Source organism: Streptopelia decaocto (genome assembly GCF_964273445.1).
Source record: "Streptopelia decaocto genome assembly, chromosome: 8".
Taxonomy (NCBI): Eukaryota; Metazoa; Chordata; class Aves; order Columbiformes; family Columbidae; genus Streptopelia; species Streptopelia decaocto.
Window position 1 is genome coordinate 20700469 of NC_138662.1, and position 19697 is coordinate 20720165.

The following is a 19697-nucleotide window of genomic DNA, read 5'->3' on the forward strand; positions in this document are numbered from 1 at the left end:
GACTTACTGTTTGAGCAGAATATAGAAGATGTTGCAGTAGCAGTAATGCTTGGGCTGTAATGCCCAGAGACAAAACTGAAACCTTGTGTGGGTCAGCCAAAAATCTTACTGGAGAAGCAACTCTTTGCTATATGTTATGATGATATGTATCGGATTTTCTGTTATGGTAATATGTCTGTGAATATAACACATGTTTATTCTGCAGAATTTGTATTTTTAATATTTTTAAATAATAATAAGCTTCTGCATGTAAATTTACAGGCCACAGGGGTCATATTTAGAGAAAGAATCTCACGAGTAAGGCAGGGATTTGAATAGCTTTTTGTATGTATTTTAAATATTAATATTCAATTGGCTGAGGTAGCTCTGAATTCTGAGAAGTCTGGGAAATGCAGAGTTCTATTTTATCTTTGTAGGTAATATTGTGCTGCCATGTATTTTAAACAGAGCGATGATAACTAAAGTTTTGCGAAATCTCTTTATAATTTATAGGAGTGCTGTCGGCAAATGAATTACTTGTTAGATGTTTTCTTATTTGCTCCTGAAGACATTGCACTGAATACAACAGTTATACTATGGCCAAAGAACATCAACCCTGTTTTTGATGAGCATGATGATGTAAGAGTATTTTCTTAGTTTGTGGTATATTTTGACTTGTTAAACTTTTCACTTTACTTGAGCTATTTATTTCCTCATCAGGCTAAATGTATCTGCACGTATAATGTGAACCGTACTAACTTAGACATGCATAAATAATGTGTTTTCAGACCTTTTGTCTGGTTGCTGAAGGAGCACTTTAAGGCCATCCTGCCATGATTATTGAGATAAGGGTTCCACGTTAACATACTGAGGTTTCACACACTTAAATGGGATGTATAAAAAGCAACTCCTGATGAAATTTCAGTTATTGTAAGGATAATAACTTATCTTTCTTGTTTATTTTCTGTCTGTTTGCACTAAATGTTTAATTTAGATTGTACTATGTATGTTAATAATTGAAAGAACTCAACCTCTTTTACATTGCTTTTTCACCATTAAAAAAACCCACCAATTGCTTTGTAGCTGATCGAGCAGTCTAAACGTAAAGGAGAGCAAGAAGTGTTACAGAAATCGGAGAAACTGCTGGTGGAATTAGACAAGCTGTCGCGTGCCGTGGCGGAGTTTGAAGACTACTCAGAACTGGATTGCATGCCAGAGGTCTGATTAATATTTCGTATAAAATGGGTAGAAATGTTTTGTACATTTAATACGCAGGGGTCATGGAAGACACTTAGAATTAGAAGTCATCAGTTATTTTAACAAATGTGAACCAAAATGTTCATTATCCTCTTGCCACAATGAACAAACTCATAGAGTGACCTCTGCTGCTTCCCCTCCCCATTTTGTATTTCATTGGCAATAACGTTTGACTTAAAGGAAGGTTTATTATGAAGTTGTGTTTCATTTAGCTGAGAGGTAATCCCAGCAAGAACTGATGTATTACAGATGTCTAAAGCAAATGTTTTTGGTTTGGGTTTGGTGGTTTGGGTTTTTTTGCTCTGGTTTATATAAAGCATTGAATTCTGGCCTCAGCAACATTATTTGCAAGTCACCTAAGTGGGATCAGCATTTCCTTTCCTGTTTTTGATATACTGAGGAACTGATGGAAATAATAGCAGGATAGAGTGATTGGTAGCAATTTGATTTTTCTGTTTCCTATGAACCTCAACATTTTATTCTTCTGCTAATTAAGACCATTGACTCCAAAACTTTACAGATTTCTAGAGGTAGTTTATAATTGCCAGAGCATGTCTTGTGTTTTAATTGGAGGATATTACAATTGGGCTTAGGTTTTTTTCCAAGCTAAACACTTCAAAGCACAAAGCAGAAATCCTAAGCTGATAAATCCCAGTTGCTCTTATATGTCAGGTCCATAAAAACATGGATGCTTGCTTCTTGGAACAGTGGATTTTAAAGCTCGAACGTTTTAGAAGTGGTTTTCTTCTCTTAAATTCAGCAATGATAAAACCAACTTTATTTTTCTCAGTGTTAATCTGAGTTCTTCACACTGTTTCTACTTAAGGATAAGAAGTTGAATTTTTAACTCATGTTTTCTAAAATTTTAATAAATATGAGTGCTTATTATATTAGGATACCTCTTTTTGATAGCAGTTTAGAGCATAACTTGATTATCTCTCAAGACATACAATTATTTCATTTCAGTATGTGGCTGAACTGAGGGCATTACAGAAACGCATACAGGAGGCTGATGAAACAATAGCTTTTATTAATAAAGAAGAGAGACTGTTTGAATGGAGACTGAGCGACTTCCCACTCCTCAGCAATGTAAAAGCTGAGATTGAACCATATCAGAAGCTCTTTACTCTTATGCTGAAATGGCAACGAACAGAAAAAAGGTAATTCAGCTCTTGAAGCTAATGAGGGAGAGTGGGGAAAATGCTCTTGCCTTTTTTTTCCATGACAGATGTATGATATGGATTTGTTGATTAGTTATGGGCCATTTTGTATAGTAGAAAAGGAAGAAGTTCAGTTAGAAAGCTCACAATCTATATGTAACGAAAAACCTTTTAAACCTAATGGCTGTCCAAAATGCCCCAGAGATGTGCTCAAATGATGACATTGTTGTCTGGTGGTTAGATCCAGTCACAAGAACTGTAGTCTGAGTCTAAATTGGTGAGATTATTTACCAATTCCTGCACTCTTTGGAAGTTAATATGTGATATAGCTAGAAAGTATGGACTGTAAAAAATATTTTTATGTCATATGTTGATCTCTATCCAGAGCTTCACTTAAATATTTCTTAGTCAATGCAGTTACTTGGCTTCAGTATGTGACTGACATGAGGGAATTATGCAAATACACAGAAGAGCGTGGTCAGGTCACCTTTAGTTGTGCATTAGAATTTTGCCTAGAATGACAATAACTGGAAACAGGCACTTTGCTCGAATTTAAATAACTATTAATCTACGTTTCGTTTGAGTTGCAAACAAAGTGTTAGTTATTTGTGGACTGTTTGTCACTCTGTTTTCTAACCTTGTGGTTTTTCACAGGTGGATGGATGGTGACTTTTTGGAACTAAATGGGGAAACCATGGAAGCTGAGGTTGATGAGTTTTTTAGAGAGATATACAGAATGTCGAAACAGTTCCAACAAAAGGAGAAGAAAATGCAACAGGAGTCAAAAAAGATACTACAACCCAGAACTAAAGAAGAAAAGAAAGAAGAAACCAAGGAAAGTCCAACAGTTTCAATGTGTTCTTCAATCCTGGTGCAGATTAAAGACTTCAAGGTAAGAAGAAGTGTGGGATATTAACATTTGATGTAGAGGGCCAAGTGCTCAGTATAGGCAGATGATGCAGTGTCAGACTCCTATTATTACAGAAAGAGAGTGAGCTCTGAATCACCACTTCCAGATGGTGCTGTCCTAGTTATTTTAATAAAATTGGATTTTGGATATCTTTGTAGTTTAGGAATGTGAATTGTTAAAGAGTGGACACATAGAGCAGAAAACTAGTTTGTGGATGCAGAGAAACATTTAAGCATGTAGTTGGGAATTTTGAAATGGCACAATAGGTTATGTTAATGGAAGCCCTACTTAACAGAAGATCACTGAAAAATTGTTACTTTTTTCTGCTAAGACTGTGCTTAATAGTTTTATATTTCTTCTTCAGTAATTTACCGTAATTATTTAGTAAATAACTGAATGGATCCATCTGCACTTTTCAGAAAAGATTTTCATGTCATCTACTACTGCACCAGAATTTTAAATGCACATCGAAGAGGATTAAAAAGTCCAGAAAAAATGCACATCACAATTTTTACTTTATAAATGTTTTTTCTCACTTAGGAGTATGTTCCCACTGTGACTGTGTTTTGTAACCCTGGGTTGAGACCTCGTCATTGGCAGCAGATGTCAAATATAATAGGATATGATTTAACACCAAACTCTGGAACTACCCTGAGAAAAGTTTTAAAGCAGGATCTAGCCCCTTATTTTGACCAGTTTGAAGCTATCAGTGTAGCTGCAAGCAAGGTAAGCACAGAGATCCGATAGAGACAAATACAATATGTTTCTTAGTGATGGCTTTTATGTCTTACTAGAATTTTTGTCTTTGCCCTTGTGCAACTGTCGTGGGTTTGGCTGGGATAGAGTTAATTTTCTTCCTACTAGCTGGTTTATTGCTGTATTTTGGGTTTAGAATGAGGATAATGTCGATAACACTCTGAAGTTTTAGTTGTTGCTAAGTAGTAGTCAAGGACCTTTCAGCCTCTTGCTCCGTGCCAGGTGCACAAGAAGCTGCGAGGGGGCAGAGCCGGGACAGCTGACCCAAACTGGCCAGAGGGATATTCAACAGCGTGTGACATCATGCTCAGTGTAGATTTTGGGGAAAGAAAAAAGGAAGGGGCGATGTTTGGAGTTACGGTATTTGTCTTCCCAAGTAATGGTCATGCGTGATAGAGCCCTGCTTTCCTGGAGGTGGCTGAACACCTGCCTGCAAATGGGAAGTAGTAAATGAATTTCCTAGTTTGCTTTGCTTGTGTGTGCGGCTTTTGCTTTACTTATTAAACTGTCTTTATCTCAACGCACACGTTTTCTCACTTTTACTCTTCTGATTCTCTCCCCCATCCCACCCGGGGGAGAGCGAGTGAGTGAGTGAGTGAGCGAGCTGCCGTGTTGCGCTCAGTTGCTGGATGGGGCTGAACCACGGCAGCAACACAACGGATTTGGTGAGACCTTGGCCCATCAGATGATGACAGTGAGTGTGTAAACATTTGCATCTCGTGTTGTATCATCGGTGTTTCCTGAGTGTGCTGCCTCTGTGCACTAGAAAATGATATACAAAGAAAAATAATAAGTTAATTTATGCTATTAGAGCAAAATAGCTTATTGAGCTAGACGATCTTACATATTCAATTAGCAAGCTAGAAAAAATAATGCAGTGACTAAAAAGAAACTGTTTTATTTTGAAACTGTAGGAATTTTCCTTAGAGAAAACAATGAATGCCATGATGGAAACCTGGGAATCAATTTTCTTCACTACAAACGTGCATCAAGGGACTGGTGTTCATATTCTGAGTGCGGTGGATGAGATTCAAGCTATTCTCGATGATCAGATCACAAAAACTCAGACAATGAGAGGCTCACCTTTCATTAAACCGTTTGACAAAGAAATCAGGGTACGATGAGAATTTGTTTTACCAGTGTTATTTGCGGGATAACTATAATGTAAGAGTATGCCCATTGTATTACGTCTTTATTGTTAATTGTTATTGGAATACTTGCTGCTTAATAACTGGAAATTATGGTTTTATTCTTGTTAATAAGAACATTTAGTGACCTAATCCTTGAGTTTTGGACTCCAGTTTTGGACTATAGTGGTTTTGTCTGGGCAAAGAAACTTCTTGAGGGCTGGGGGAAGGTTTTTTAACCAGACCTCAGAGCAATGCAGGGATTGCTCTATACATGCTTCTGTATTTCAGGGTCTTTGTGGTGCTAACACTACTACTGACAGAAGAGACACTGGGGAGATTGCTTTGCAGTTACCATCCCTAGTCCTTTGTTGGTTTATGTAGGAAATCTTACAGTTCAGGCAGGCTGAGTGAACATAGGTAGTAAAATATTTACCCTTTACAGGCAGCTTCTCCAGCCTCTTCCAGAGGTATCTGCTGTTGTTGCCTTTAGGGACAGGATGCTGGGCTGGCTGGATCTCTCTCGTGATCTAGTGTGACCTTTCTGGTGTTCCTGTGTCCTTGCTGTAATTCAGCTGCAAACCAAGAGCTCCTTGCTGTGGGGAGGTGAAGGACAACGTGTCACTGGAGCCTCCTGGGTATTTCTTAACCATTAAGTTGTCAAAAGATCACTTTTATTTTCTCCTTGGGAAGCACAGTACTGCAGTGTTTACCTTTCCTGTATTTATTCTCTCTAACATTATATGTTTGGAAATATTAAAGTAACATTCTTTAAATATTTATTAAGGAATGGGAAAGCCGCTTACTTCAAATTCAGGACATTATTGATGAATGGCTGAAAGTGCAAGCACAGTGGCTTTACTTGGAACCCATTTTTTCTTCGGAGGATATTATGCAACAGATGCAAGAAGAGGGGCGTCTCTTTCAGACTGTGGACAGATTCTGGAGGGAAATCATGAAGTATTGTGCCAAAGACACAAAGGTAAGGAAAATATACAGAACTAAAGTAAACAGCAGCTTCTCTTTTTCTGTGTGTGTCAATGCTTTTGTTTTTAGAATATATACAATGAGCTACTATATCAGTTGCTTTGGCTTTCTAGGAACAAAGCTGTGTTGTACATTATTTGAATAGCTTCTGTTGGTTGAAGTATCTTGTTTAGAACTTACAGGTTGCATGTGTTTGTTGTTGCAGGTTTTTGTTGCAACTGCCTTTACAGGGTTGTTGGAGAAGCTTCAGAACTGTAATGAACTTCTTGACAAAATCATGAAAGGGCTCAATGCTTATCTTGAGAAAAAACGTCTCTTCTTTACCCGGTAGGAGCAGTTTTGGCTATTTAAAAACCAAAGATTCTGAGTGGGTTTTTTTTGCGGTGAATAAGGTCAGCCATTAAAGTAGCATGATCATACAGTTGGCTTTTTTATTTTTTCTAATTCTTTTTAGGTTCTTTTTCTTGTCTAATGACGAAATGTTGGAAATCCTGTCGGAGACTAAGGATCCTCTCAGAGTTCAGCCTCACTTGAAGAAGTGCTTTGAAGGCATTGCAAAGCTACGGTTCCTTCCCAATCTCGATATTGAAGCAATGTATAGTTCCGAAGGCGAGTGTGTGGAGCTGATTTCAACCATTTCTACTTCTGAAGCTCGAGGTGCAGTGGAGAAGTGGTTAATTCAAGTAGAAGATATTATGCTGAAGAGTATACGCGATGTTATTGCTAGATCAAGAATGGTATGGGATTTGTAACAATTTAATAACTGTGGCACAAATAGGCCTTTATTTTAAGGCTGTTGGCTTCCTAAAATTCTTCCTGTACACAAGAGTTGATGAAGTTATAGGACAAAGACCAAGTTAACATGATTTGTATTTATAGGCTAGTGAGATAAGTAAGAGTTATAGTTTGAATAAGAATCAAGTCATTTTACTGTAACACTGGATATAAATTATTTTAAAAGCTTGGCAGCAATACTGTGTTTATAGAATGTAACACCTGATGTAAATAAATTATTCACTTTTTAAAATTTAATTACAAATTAGAAATACAGTGCTTGTAATGTGGTTGATTCTTCCTGAAAGGAAATCATTATCCAGAAAATGTTTATTTGTATGAAGTTAGCAAGTTGTGAACATTTACATAAAATGGAAAGATAATTTCAATAATCTTTGCAATAATTTGAAAGCAGATCACAAATCTGAGGGGAAAAGAGCATTTAGAAGTTAGTTTGGAATTTGAAAATAGTATTTTTTAGTGAAGAATATGAATAGGATCACATCATATGCTTCTGTGTTATACTATGATACATATGCACTGGCACTGTGTTTAGATACTGTATTTAACTCTTTCAGGCGTATCTAGAGACTGAGAGAAAAAAATGGGTTGTGGAGTGGCCTGGACAAGTAGTTCTGTGTGTGTCTCAAATGTTCTGGACAAGTGAGGTACATGAAGTTCTTCGCAATGGACCAGAGGTACTATGTAATGCATAATCTTTTCCAAAAACTCTTGATTCAGTTTTCATTTCAGCTAATGTATTTTGCTTAATCAATTTTTTTCTATAATCAAAATAAAATCTGAATAAAGATCAGCATTTGAGTTTGATATACATGAATTTATGTACGGTGATTTCTACCTTTGATTCAGGTACTTCAGTGTTCTTGTTTAGAGGAAGCATAGATTAAAATGTAGCTTTGCAACGTAAATGCATAACTGTGAATCGCGTTTAAAAAAACCCACTCATCTGGGTGCTCCTGCTCCGGGGGGGATTGGACTGGGTGAGCTTTTGAGGTCCCTTCCGGTCCCTGACATTCTGGGATTCTGTGGTTCTGTGAATGAGACAAGTTGATGCAAAAACATGACTATGTAAGAGAATGGCTTAATAAGCAATCTCTATTAAGATATTTAGTCAACACGAAGTCTGGAACACTTTAGACTGTCATATAATCAGTTTCATAATTACCCTTTTGATCCTAGGGTCTGCAGGATTATTATGATAAACTTCAGCTCCAACTTAATGAGATCGTAGAGCTGGTGAGAGGAAAACTGTCAAAGCAAACAAGGACTACTCTGGGTGCCTTAGTTACTATTGATGTTCATGCTAGAGATGTCCTCATGGAAATGATTGAAAGTGGTAATTATCTTTTAAAACATTTTTCTTCATGTCTTAATACATAGCTAATTAAAAATAGTTAACCAATCTGATTTTGTTCCATTAAGATAGGTATGTGGGTATTTGGATGCGAACATTGACATCAATGATTTCGAAGGTGGTTTAAATTTAAACCTAATAGAAAATCCAGTTATCTAAAACATCTCTTATACTTGCTTTCAATTCTGTGTTTATCAGGTGTGCAGAGAGAAACAGACTTTCAGTGGCTTGCACAACTACGGTATTATTGGCAATTTGATAACGTTCGTGTCTGCATCATTAATTGCAATGTGAAATATGCCTATGAATACCTCGGGAACTCGCCACGTCTTGTCATCACTCCTCTTACAGACCGGTGTTACCGCACCTTGGTATGAGCTCAACCAGTGCTACTAAATACTGTATTTACTGTAGCAGAGTATTTCTTACAGCCATACCGTTAGGGCTTGCAGCTGCTGTCAGACTCTGGTATTTCTGTTAAAGTGTGGTTTTCAAAGACTGTAATTTTATAGAATATTCAACATGAAACTGACTTATAACAACAAATCTGGACAGCCCACCAACACGACAGAAACATTAGTGGATGGTTCTGTCATGCAATTTAATTTAGTATTTTAATTCCGAATAATTTCATATGGATGAAATACTAATAATTTCCATAACTATTTCTGTTTTTTAGATCGGAGCCTTTTATTTAAACCTTGGTGGTGCCCCAGAGGGTCCGGCAGGAACAGGTAAAACAGAGACCACCAAAGATTTGGCTAAAGCTCTTGCTGTTCAGTGTGTTGTCTTCAACTGCTCCGACGGTCTTGATTACCTGGCAATGGGAAAGGTAAATAGAAAACCAGTGTCAGGCTTTGTATTTTAATTTTTAGGATGAAAATTGTAGGATGCCTAATTTGCAGAGACACTTATTTAAGTGTGTCACCTGTGATCTGCTACTCTTGAACACTTTACACTGGTCTCTATATGTTGAATTTTCTGTGCTTTGCAAAATGCTATTAAGTCACTAACTAAAACATGTAAAGAAATGAGTTCACAGAATCAGGATCTTCTGATTTAGCTTTCTCTAGAACCAAAGGCTTTGTTCTTCAGTACGTCACTGATCTTTGCTCTAAACAGGCTTAGATATTATTATCATCACTGGATCTTTCATGTAATTAAACTTCCACCACGATACTCTTAATTTCTTTTGAATCTCCTAAGATTCTGCTAGTTGATATTATTGCTGTTTTTCTTTTGCAGTTTTTCAAGGGTTTGGCTTCCTCAGGTGCATGGGCGTGCTTTGATGAATTCAATCGCATTGAGCTGGAAGTACTGTCTGTTGTGGCCCAGCAGATCCTCTGCATCCAGAGAGCCATACAGTTAAAGCTGGAAACCTTTGTTTTTGAAGGAACTGAACTGAAGCTTAACCCCAATTGTTTTGTAGCTATTACTATGAATCCAGGTTACGCAGGACGTTCTGAACTTCCAGATAATCTGAAGGTAAAATAATAAAACACATGCTTCTGTTTAAGAATGAATTTTAAAAAAAAAAAGATCAAGGGACACATGTATTGGTGTTATTAATTCAGGCTGTACCATCCGGAATGTAAACATATACTTGTTATGTGATTTACACATACTAAGCCTCTCTTTTTTATTTTTAAATAAGTAGGCCACTGCTTCCCAGTGTAACTGTTTTAAATGATCCACAGCTTACTAATCACATTAAGCAGTACTTCATTTAAAATGCTTTTACTATTTCCAGTTAGAAATGCTGTGACGGATGAATACTAACCCATCACCTGCGGAAGTTTTGAATTACTTTCCATTCCTCAATTAATTATTTAAAGGTATTTCTTTGGGTATGTATTTCAGGTTCTTTTCCGAACAGTAGCAATGATGGTCCCCAACTATGCTCTGATAGCAGAGATTTCACTCTATTCCTATGGATTTTTGAACGCTAAGTCACTGTCAGTGAAGATAGTCATGACCTACAGGCTGTGTTCAGAACAGCTTTCCTCTCAGTATCACTATGACTACGGCATGCGAGCAGTTAAAGCTGTGCTGGTGGCTGCTGGGAATCTCAAACTGAAGTTTCCCACGGAAGATGAGGATATCCTGGTGAGTTTCTGAGGCAATAACACATAGTTCTGAGCTCTGAAGGCAGTTCTACTGCATCCTGTCACGTTGCTGATCAACACTTTGTAGTTTCCCTGTTTGTGAAATAACGATAATAAAATACATGCTGCGCTTTCCAGCGCTATGCTGATGATCGCACGGTTGTGCTTAACTGCTTATCGAAGGCACTGTTGAGTTAATTAATCCTTATTGCATGTTAGGTTAGTTCAATTGATGAACAATTTATTCTGTGTTTTTAGTAAGAACAACTAAATATATATTCGTTTCCTCTAGCTTCTTAGATCAGTTAAGGATGTGAACGAGCCCAAATTCTTGGCACACGATATCCCTCTGTTCATGGGTATAACTAGTGATTTATTTCCTGGAGTCACGCTCCCTGAGGCAGACTACAGTGTAAGTACACTTGGAACTTTTCCTCGGCCTTCTCATTGTGGCTTGTTTGTGGTGTTCTGTTTGTAACTGAGTGTAATGAATACAGTAATTTGAGAGTTATTGCAAGATAAGGAAAAATACTGAATGATTGCAATGAAAACAAGTACCAAAGAAAAATCTTTGTTCTGAGTACAACCCACATTTGAGTTTCCTTATGTCCAGAAGGGTTGTGTAAGGCATCCTAGAGGTTCGAAATTGATCTGCAGATTTACCAAATTTTAGCGTGTTTGGCTGATTACTTTCCTGATTTTTGGACATGAATGAGATTAAGCTTTGTATTTGTATTTTCTTTTGCTCATAGCCACTATTAAAGCACAGCTCCTCTGTAAGAAGAGGGCTGTGAAGGAGGTGAGGGTGTTGGAAAAGACAACATGGATTAACTTCTAAAAATTTTCCAGTAAATACTAGAGCCTTGTTAAAAGTGTGTTGTTCCAAAGCACACTGTTGGTTTCCTGATGGATGTCTTCTCCTCAAGATAAAGGAGTGGTTTCCCCCACCCCCCACCTCCTAGGGATGCTGCTATATTCTGATTAATAGTACTTCAGTTATTAAATTAATTAATTTGAAACCCTAATTGATGAGCATAAACTGTTCTACTGTCACCCAGGACAGTAATTTAAATCGTAGCAAAATCAGATTATGCTCTGTTTTGATTTTAGGATTTTCTGGAGTGTGCCAACGAATGTTGCATTCGACATAATGTCCAACCTGTACAATTTTTTTTAGAGAAAATGATACAGACATATGAAATGATGATTGTTAGACATGGGTAAGATCCTCATTACTGTTTCACAAGCAGTATTTGTTGTCATTTTGACTTATACCATAGTGGTTATATCAAGTATAAAAGGTCTTAAGGGTGGCAAAATGTCTCTATTTGTATTGGAGCAGTTAATTACCAATACTACCTTTTCATGAACCAAAATTCTTGAGAACATCTGAATGAATACTTCAGGATGTCTGGGAAATTAAACTACTCTTGATATTGGAAGTAGCCTCAACTGTGTGATGGCTTAGGTGCAGGTACCAGGGTGGTGAAGACTTAGGACTGTAAATGTTTGTCTATATTAAAATATCACAGAATCCCAGGATGTCAGGGGTTGGAAGGGACCTGGAAAGCTCATCCAGTGCAATCCCCCCATGGAGCAGGAACACCCAGATGAGGTTACACAGGAAGGTGTCCAGGCGGGTTGGAATGTCTGCAGAGAAGGAGACTCCACAGCCCCCCTGGGCAGCCTGGGCCAGGCTCTGCCTCCACTCCCTGCAGCATCTTGGTGGCTGCGCTGGACTCTCTCCAGCAGTTCCCTGTCCTGCTGGAACTGAGGGGCCACAACTGGACACAAGATTCCAGGTGTGGTCTCCCCAGGGCAGAGCAGAGGGGCAGGAGAACCTCTCTGACCTACTGACCACCCCCTTCTAACCCACCCCAGGTACCATTGGCTTCCTGGCCACAAGGGCCCAGTGCTGGCTCATGGTCACCCTGCTGTCCCCAGGACCCCCAGGTCCCTTTCCCCTATGCTGCTCTGTAAAGGTCATTCCCCAACTTATACTGGAACCTGGGGTTGTTCCTACCCAGATACAAGACTCTACACTTTCCCTTGTTATATTTCATTAAATTTTTCCCTGCCCAGCTCTCCAGCCTGTCCAGGTCTCTGGATGGCAGCACAGCTTCCAGTGTCAGCCACTCCTCCCAGCTTGGTGTCATCAGCAAACTTGTTGATAGTACACTCTATTCTCTTAGATCTCTGCTATTTAATTCCCAGTTTTTATTACTGAATAGCAACTGTGTGGAGAAAATATATACAGTGTGACATTAGCCAGGTGATTGTTAATATCCAGCTCATTAATTAGTCTTTTCAGTGTGACGTTGTTATAGTCACATCCCTCTGCTGGGTGACCAAAAAAGTTATTTTGAAATATGGGTAAAGATAGTTTGATTTTGTATGTGTGTGTAGTCTATGTTTGTACTGTTTGCTGTCTTCAGAACTTTTTACAAGCTCTGTCTAGACTGAAAGGAAACTAGGAAGTAATCCTCAGCTCAGCAAATAGATGAACTAGAGTGGTGGTCAATCCGTGGTTTAGAGGGCACCTTGCACACAGTAGCTGTGCGGTCCGGTTTGCACGTGGAAATAAGCTGATCTTGCCTAAATGACATTATGTATATACAAACGAGATTTAATCACTCCTCTTTTTGAAAATTAGGTGACAATTAGTTTTAAGCATATGAATGATGCTATTGGCCTTCATGTGGCCTGCAAAAGTCTAAATTGCAAGAAAAATTTATTAATAGCTTGGATTTTTTTTGTCCATCTAACAGGTTTATGCTGGTAGGGGAATCTTTTTCTGGGAAGACCACCATTCTACGGGTGTTGGCAGACACACTGTCTCTTATGAAAGAACGTGGTTATGGCGAAGAAGAAAAAGTTGTTTTTAGAACCGTGAATCCGAAGTCAATCACTATGGGTCAACTTTTTGGGCAGTTTGATTTGGTATCCCATGAGGTAATGTATGTTTAAAAATAGCGTAGTTGCCCATCTTATCTGTTTCTTCCTCTCTCACCTGCTGTGGCTTTCACAGGGTTTGTGCAAGTGCACCTGCGTAAGTCTGTTCTGAGTTCAGTGTAACTCCCAGTGGCGTTCCACCGCTGCTCGCAGGGGCAGGAAGGGCAGTTCTACGGCTCCTGCTTCTGGTTCCTGAGTCCCAATTACAGACGGCGTTTCTTCTGTTCCCTCTGGTCCAGACAGTGTTTAGAGGGCTGTGTTAGAAATTAAATTACTGGTTTGGTTTTAAGAAAAAGGAGGCAAACACACCAGTATGGGTTCAAGACTAGGAGCTAATGATCGTGGCTGGTGTTTTTCTGCCTTGGAGTATTTCTGGTGCTTTCTTTGTGTTTTTTTTTCTTTTTGTTTTCCCCCTTTTCCTGTGTATGTCAGAGCTCCATTACTCTGGATAGTATACCATTGAATTCATTATTTTATTATTTTAAACACAGATACGAACACAATTGTACTTTTTATTTTAACTAATGCTTTTATGGCTTGTTTTAAATTAGTATATAAATATGCAGTACCAAATGTATATACAGTTACATAGGTTTAAATATGCAAAAAAAGCAATACTATTCTGATCATTATTGTGCAAATATAGCTGCATCTATGTTAGGAAATCATACCAAACTTAACGGCATTCGTTTCTCTGGCTATTCCTAAGCAACATGGTCACAGTAATGCAAAAGCTGTAGAGAAAAACTTATGATCTCATGGGTCCCCAAACACGAAATGTAGTTGTGAAGAAACAACATGAAGTGAATGTGAAGCACTGAAACCTAACGTGACGCTGGTCACGGAGAAACAGATGCAAGACAGAGCAGACGTTTCTGTAAATTGAATTGCTGGTCTTACAATATTTTTTAAAGTGAAAAAAACACTATTTTAAAATGTGCTGATGTTGCATGACCCTCAGTGAAATCGCAAAGTTATGTTCTCTCTGCAGAAGAAAAGAAGAATAACTAAAAGAAAGGAATAATGAGAAGGAGGTGAAACGTTTTCCTGTTACTTGCAGTTTGAATTGAACTGTGTTTAGTGTCTGTCTTCTCATCCCTGCCTTCTCCTGCTCTAGTGGACAGACGGTGTAGTTGCCAATACTTTCAGAGAATTTGCACTAGCTGAGACTCCGGAACGCAAGTGGGTTATCTTTGATGGTCCCATTGATACTCTGTGGATAGAAAGCATGAACACGGTTCTGGATGACAACAAAAAGGTATCAGTCAGTGGAAATAAATGCCTAAATAAAGTAATTTGAAATCCTGAAAATATTCTTCTCCATAAAAAACAACAAATGCAAACCAGTGCATATAAAATATAAAAATTAGAGATGACATTTTAAGTTCTGGATGATAGTGTATCAAAATACTCAACCTGGACTTGTACTTTAATAAGCAGAATGGGTGGGTCTCCAGCTGCAACGTTCAGTATAGCAGCAGCAGCAGCAGTTCTCCTTTCTCCTTGCTGCTTGTTGTCTTTGTCCTGTTGTACACAAGGTTGGTGGTTCCCAGGTATGAACCTACTGGTAGGATAATGGGGAGTGCTGTGCTTTAAGTGAAGAATTCAGCTAAAGCTTGAAAAAAATAATCATTGCTTCAAGTGCTTAAAGCACATTTTATGTGGTTAACCTTGCCTCTGGTTATACATGATTTGCTGATTTCCATATAGAACTGTTCTAATTTACAACTATAGATATATTTTTTCTAATCTTGCTTGTGATTTTTTTTTTTTTTTTAATTATTAAAGCTTTGTTTGATGAGTGGGGAAATCATCCAGATGTCTCCTCAGATGAGTCTTATTTTTGAAACAATGGATCTGTCCCAGGCCTCGGTAAGTCTTGTATTTAATGAAAATACAAACCCAAGTCCAATATATTAAATTTACAATAAAGTGAGTTTACCATTTTTCCTTAGCCTGCTACAGTCAGTCGGTGTGGCATGATTTTTTTGGAGCCTTCTCAACTGGGCTGGAGTCCACTTGTTACCTCTTGGTTGAATAAACTGCCTGAACCTCTTAACTTAAAGGAACATCAAGATCTTCTGCAGGGACTTTTTGATTGGTTAATACCACCAGCATTATCACTCCGTCAGAAACAGTGCAAGGTATGTTTTGCCATTTTTTCTGGCAGCAGTTAGGTGGCCACTTCCATTCCATTACCCCTGGTAGGGAGAGACTGTTCTCTTCTGACAAGTACAGTTAAAATGAATATGCAGCTGCTTCCTGTTGTTTTGAGAAGGGCAACTGATCTTTTGAATAGAAGTCAGTGTAAACCTCACCTTCAAATACTTGTTCAGAATTAGCTAATTATCTAATTATTTTAGTATTTTAACTCCAAAATATAAACTACCTGAACATGTAAAATGTAATAACCATCCTTTTGTATCTCTTAGGAACTGGTACCTACAAGCAATACCAATGTTGTAGTAGCTCTTACACGGCTTTTTGAAATGATCCTTTGTCCAGCTGTGCAAGGAGATCCCACCAACAGAAACATCTCCACATGGATTATGGTTGGTGTTTTTAGCATGTGACGTAAGGCTTTAGTCAGTGGTCTTGTTGTCATATATCTGTATCCTTGAACAAGGTTTATTGTTTGCTCTGTCTTTAATCAAATTTCTAAATCTCTTTAGCCCAGGGCTATTCAAGTGTAACTTTTAACATCTATCTTCTTAACAGTATTTTTCAGAATTGTTTGTTAATCAGACTCTGCAAGGTTCATATAAGTGTTAACTCTTCAGACAGTTGTTATCTTTTTGCCCTCGCAGGCTTGCTTTGCTTTTGCCACAGTCTGGTCTGTTGGTGGAACTTGTGATGGTGACAGCAGGATAATTTTTGATAAATTCTTGAGAGAAACTTTGGCTGGGAAATCTAAAACAAATCCTGTACCACCAAGTGTGGGCAAATGGGAGTGTCCCTTCGAAGAGAAAGGCTTGGTCTACGACTACGTGTATGAGGTATGACCCATCGCTTCTGCACTCCCGAAACCGATTCTTACAGGAATGGAAGGAAAAATACAACTAGATGGATATTTTAACTTCACAAAGGTTGCTGGATGTTGGAGAGTGCTGGATTAAATCCCACAGTGCTTTTTTCATTGATTGTTCTTTTTCGAATACCAATGTGCTGACCACATTTTTTTTGAAACTACCAAGATGTCCACATCAGTTTTATTTCTGATGTTGCCACATTATAGTTACCCTGTAGCTAAAGCTAAGCTGACAGACCCAAGTGTGGTTTCGCATAGAGGAAAAGGCTCGGACTGTCTAAAAGGGAAACAGAATGTTGAGCCTGTAGGCAGTTTGCTTGTGTCACAATTTTGTTTATAGTATCCATTAGAAATGTTAGATCGTAATGACACTTCTGAATTTTTGCATGTGTTCTCTGTTGGGCTTTTTGTGTGTTTTTGTTTTATCTGAACAAAATCTTTAGGAAAAGGAGTCTAAGCCTAGGTATGTACTTTAACACTTGTGAAATAAAGCAAACTAAATATATGAACTTCTGAAACATTTAAGATTGATTAATTAAAATTAACTGTTTTCATTTTTCAAAAGTGGAATAGTGGACAAGACTCTCCATATATGTATAGAAATAACACCATTCTATTTTATGTCTGTATTTCTTCCTAGCTGAAAGGCAAAGGATGTTGGGTTCATTGGAATAAATTTATTAAAAATATTAATTACAGTGATAAAAAGGTGAAGATTCAAGATATTATAGTCCCAACTATGGATACAGTCCGATACACCTACTTGCTAGACCTGTTCATTATACATGGAAAGTAAGTTACTTCAGTGCAAATTTCAGAAATATTGGTTATAGGTAGAAATATCTCTTTCCATTGACTTCGTTGTTTTTATCAAGCCATCAAAGTTAATTTGGCCTGTTAAAAATAGGCATTTACTACACACAGTATGACTTGTCGCCTTAATATCTGCATTTTTTTTAAAGAAGGCTTGTTGTAATGCAGTTTTAAAACACATTAAAACATTTTAGTTAGTATTTTTTTAGAGGTAGAACAAGCAGGGCAAGTTAGTAATTGCAAGGAGTTTGTTAGATTTCTGCAGTGTGTATATGCTTTATTTCTTTCTTTGTGAAGGCCACTGCTTCTCGTGGGACCAACAGGGACGGGGAAGTCTGCATATGTCAAGGACAAGTTAATGAACAACTTGGAAAAGGAGCGCTACTTCCCCTTCTTCATTAATTTTTCAGCTCGAACCAGTGCCAATCAGACCCAGGTTAGCAGAACAGAGAGTTTATGTTTCGAAAAATGGACATAAATAACTCTTTAGTCTATGTTTTGAATATTCCTGTCTGCATTACAGAACATTATTATGGCCAGGCTGGACAAGAGGCGCAGAGGAGTCTTTGGCCCTCCAGTGGGAAAAAAGTGCATTATCTTTGTCGATGACATGAACATGCCTGCCCTGGAGAAGTACGGGGCACAGCCTCCCATAGAGCTGTTACGACAGTTCTTCGACCTTGGATTTTGGTAATTATTTGAAATACAATTAAATTTGTTGTTGCTTACATTTGCTGTTAAAATATTGATTCACATGAATCTTAGTTTCAAAACTTTAAAAACCTGCTTTCTGAAAGTTAAGATAGCTTTGGTTTATATGAAAAGTTAGTATTTAAAGTTGAAGCAACTTCTGTGTTGCTATTTAAATGACTTTTCAATTTAGGAAGCTGGTCATCAGATTTGGGTTGTTTAGAAGGTTTTATTGCTGAACTTCAGCATTATTTGTGTACATAAATCATTCTTGTACACCTGGGTTTTTTTAATGTCTATTTTTTTTCATTGTTTTTATTTTTCCAGTGCGGTTGTTTGTTCCTTTCCTTTCTCTTCCTCCTCAGAGTGAATTGGCAGGTTTATAATTACATACATTCATGCAATTGTATGAAACTTATTTTATTCTTTGCATTGGTTTTCAGTGTCGTCCAAGGTTCTATTAGTGTCATGGTCCATTCGATGATGGACTCATGATGGTTCTTTTACATTGATCTCAGAGCGCAAAATTAGGGCGACCGAAATGCCAAGGGGTTATAGTTCAATCAAGCAGTGTTACTTTATTAATTTGCCCATAAAGCGACACACGATAGAGAGAGTAAGAAAAAGAAAAGGGAAAAGAAACAGGGAAAAAGTAAGAGTAAAGATGAGAAATGAGGTTGCATTTATCACCAGTCCAGTTCCAGAAGCTCCCTCTGGTCTCTGGTCCCGTGGAGTCCTGCAGGTCCTCCGTCATGGTTCGGGATCCTCTGGTGGGAAAATCTTCAACGGTGTTCATTCTGGAGTCATTTTTTATGCTTCTTCACCCCCCCTTGCTCCCATTGTTTCAGGCCAGTCTCCACCTTGATTTCACAACCCAGGCTCGTACTGCGCAGGCTCGAAAGATTCACGCTTTCTTTTGCCAACACTTACGTGTCCAGCATTCAGGGGTCTTTTTCTGGTCCATTGGGTGACCTCAGGCCCCTTGGCGAGCTTCTGGGCATGCTTCTTTTTGTTGGCCATTGTTTGAGGGAGCAGGTGAGGGACACGTGTAACTGAGGCTGTGGGTGAGAACTTATCTTCTGGACAGCAGCTCTTGTCCCTGGGTCGAAGAGACCCTCATAACAACAGCTCTCAGGAGGGGGGGCTGGTTTGGCTGAAGCAGCAGGCAAAGTCCACACAGCAGCCATTGTTAGTAGCAGCCCCCCCGAATCAGAGAAACAGTGCAGCACAATGCTGCTCCTCGGGCCTCTCTCCAAGTCCCTGTCCATGCGTTCTGCTGTCAGGGCCTCAGTTCTCTAAGTTCTTGATGGCAAATGCTGCTCCATCTTCGGACCCACTCTCACAATTAGTCATCACATTTTTTTCTTTTTTTAACAGTATTTCAAAAGATTTTTGTAAATAACAGTGCAATCAGCTCTGGTAACAGGCCTGAAGAAAATAAGCTGGAGGTCTTCCTAGCTTTTGAGGGTTTTGGCTCTGCTTAGATTGGAAGATTGGAACAGGTGGTCTGAGGTTCCTTCCAGCCTGAATTATTATGTGATTTCAGGCATTTCTCAAATATCTCTTGCTCTTGAATAGAGACAATATACCTTGCCCCTTTACAGTTCTACTCATTTCAAAATTTTGCATCAGGTTTTTATGTAACCTAATTTAAAGAAATAATCTTTCATTAATGCCAGCACACATGTTGAGATTAACCGGTGCATAGTTATAAGATTAGTTGTCTTGGGTTTTTGATTGGGTTTTGTTTTTTAAAAATATAAAAGCAATATAAATAATATTAT

At 38.3% G+C, this 19697-nt stretch overlaps 1 protein-coding gene across 1 annotated transcript in view; it reads left to right on the forward strand.

The window, feature by feature from the left end:
* Positions 1-19697, forward strand: part of DNAH12 (dynein axonemal heavy chain 12) — a 62177-nt gene that overhangs the window by 14329 nt on the left and 28151 nt on the right. Inside the window, exons 14-39 of the mRNA XM_082060299.1 lie at positions 493-618; positions 1063-1197; positions 2203-2396; positions 3051-3288; positions 3847-4032; positions 4977-5177; positions 5977-6171; positions 6382-6503; positions 6631-6913; positions 7529-7648; positions 8151-8307; positions 8524-8696; positions 9005-9157; positions 9571-9810; positions 10186-10431; positions 10723-10842; positions 11541-11650; positions 13199-13382; positions 14500-14640; positions 15171-15254; positions 15338-15526; positions 15815-15934; positions 16190-16378; positions 17051-17202; positions 17521-17659; positions 17747-17913. Coding sequence (XP_081916425.1) covers positions 493-618; positions 1063-1197; positions 2203-2396; positions 3051-3288; positions 3847-4032; positions 4977-5177; positions 5977-6171; positions 6382-6503; positions 6631-6913; positions 7529-7648; positions 8151-8307; positions 8524-8696; positions 9005-9157; positions 9571-9810; positions 10186-10431; positions 10723-10842; positions 11541-11650; positions 13199-13382; positions 14500-14640; positions 15171-15254; positions 15338-15526; positions 15815-15934; positions 16190-16378; positions 17051-17202; positions 17521-17659; positions 17747-17913 — 4364 coding nt within the window. The remainder of the gene's footprint in view (positions 1-492; positions 619-1062; positions 1198-2202; positions 2397-3050; positions 3289-3846; positions 4033-4976; positions 5178-5976; positions 6172-6381; positions 6504-6630; positions 6914-7528; positions 7649-8150; positions 8308-8523; positions 8697-9004; positions 9158-9570; positions 9811-10185; positions 10432-10722; positions 10843-11540; positions 11651-13198; positions 13383-14499; positions 14641-15170; positions 15255-15337; positions 15527-15814; positions 15935-16189; positions 16379-17050; positions 17203-17520; positions 17660-17746; positions 17914-19697) is intronic.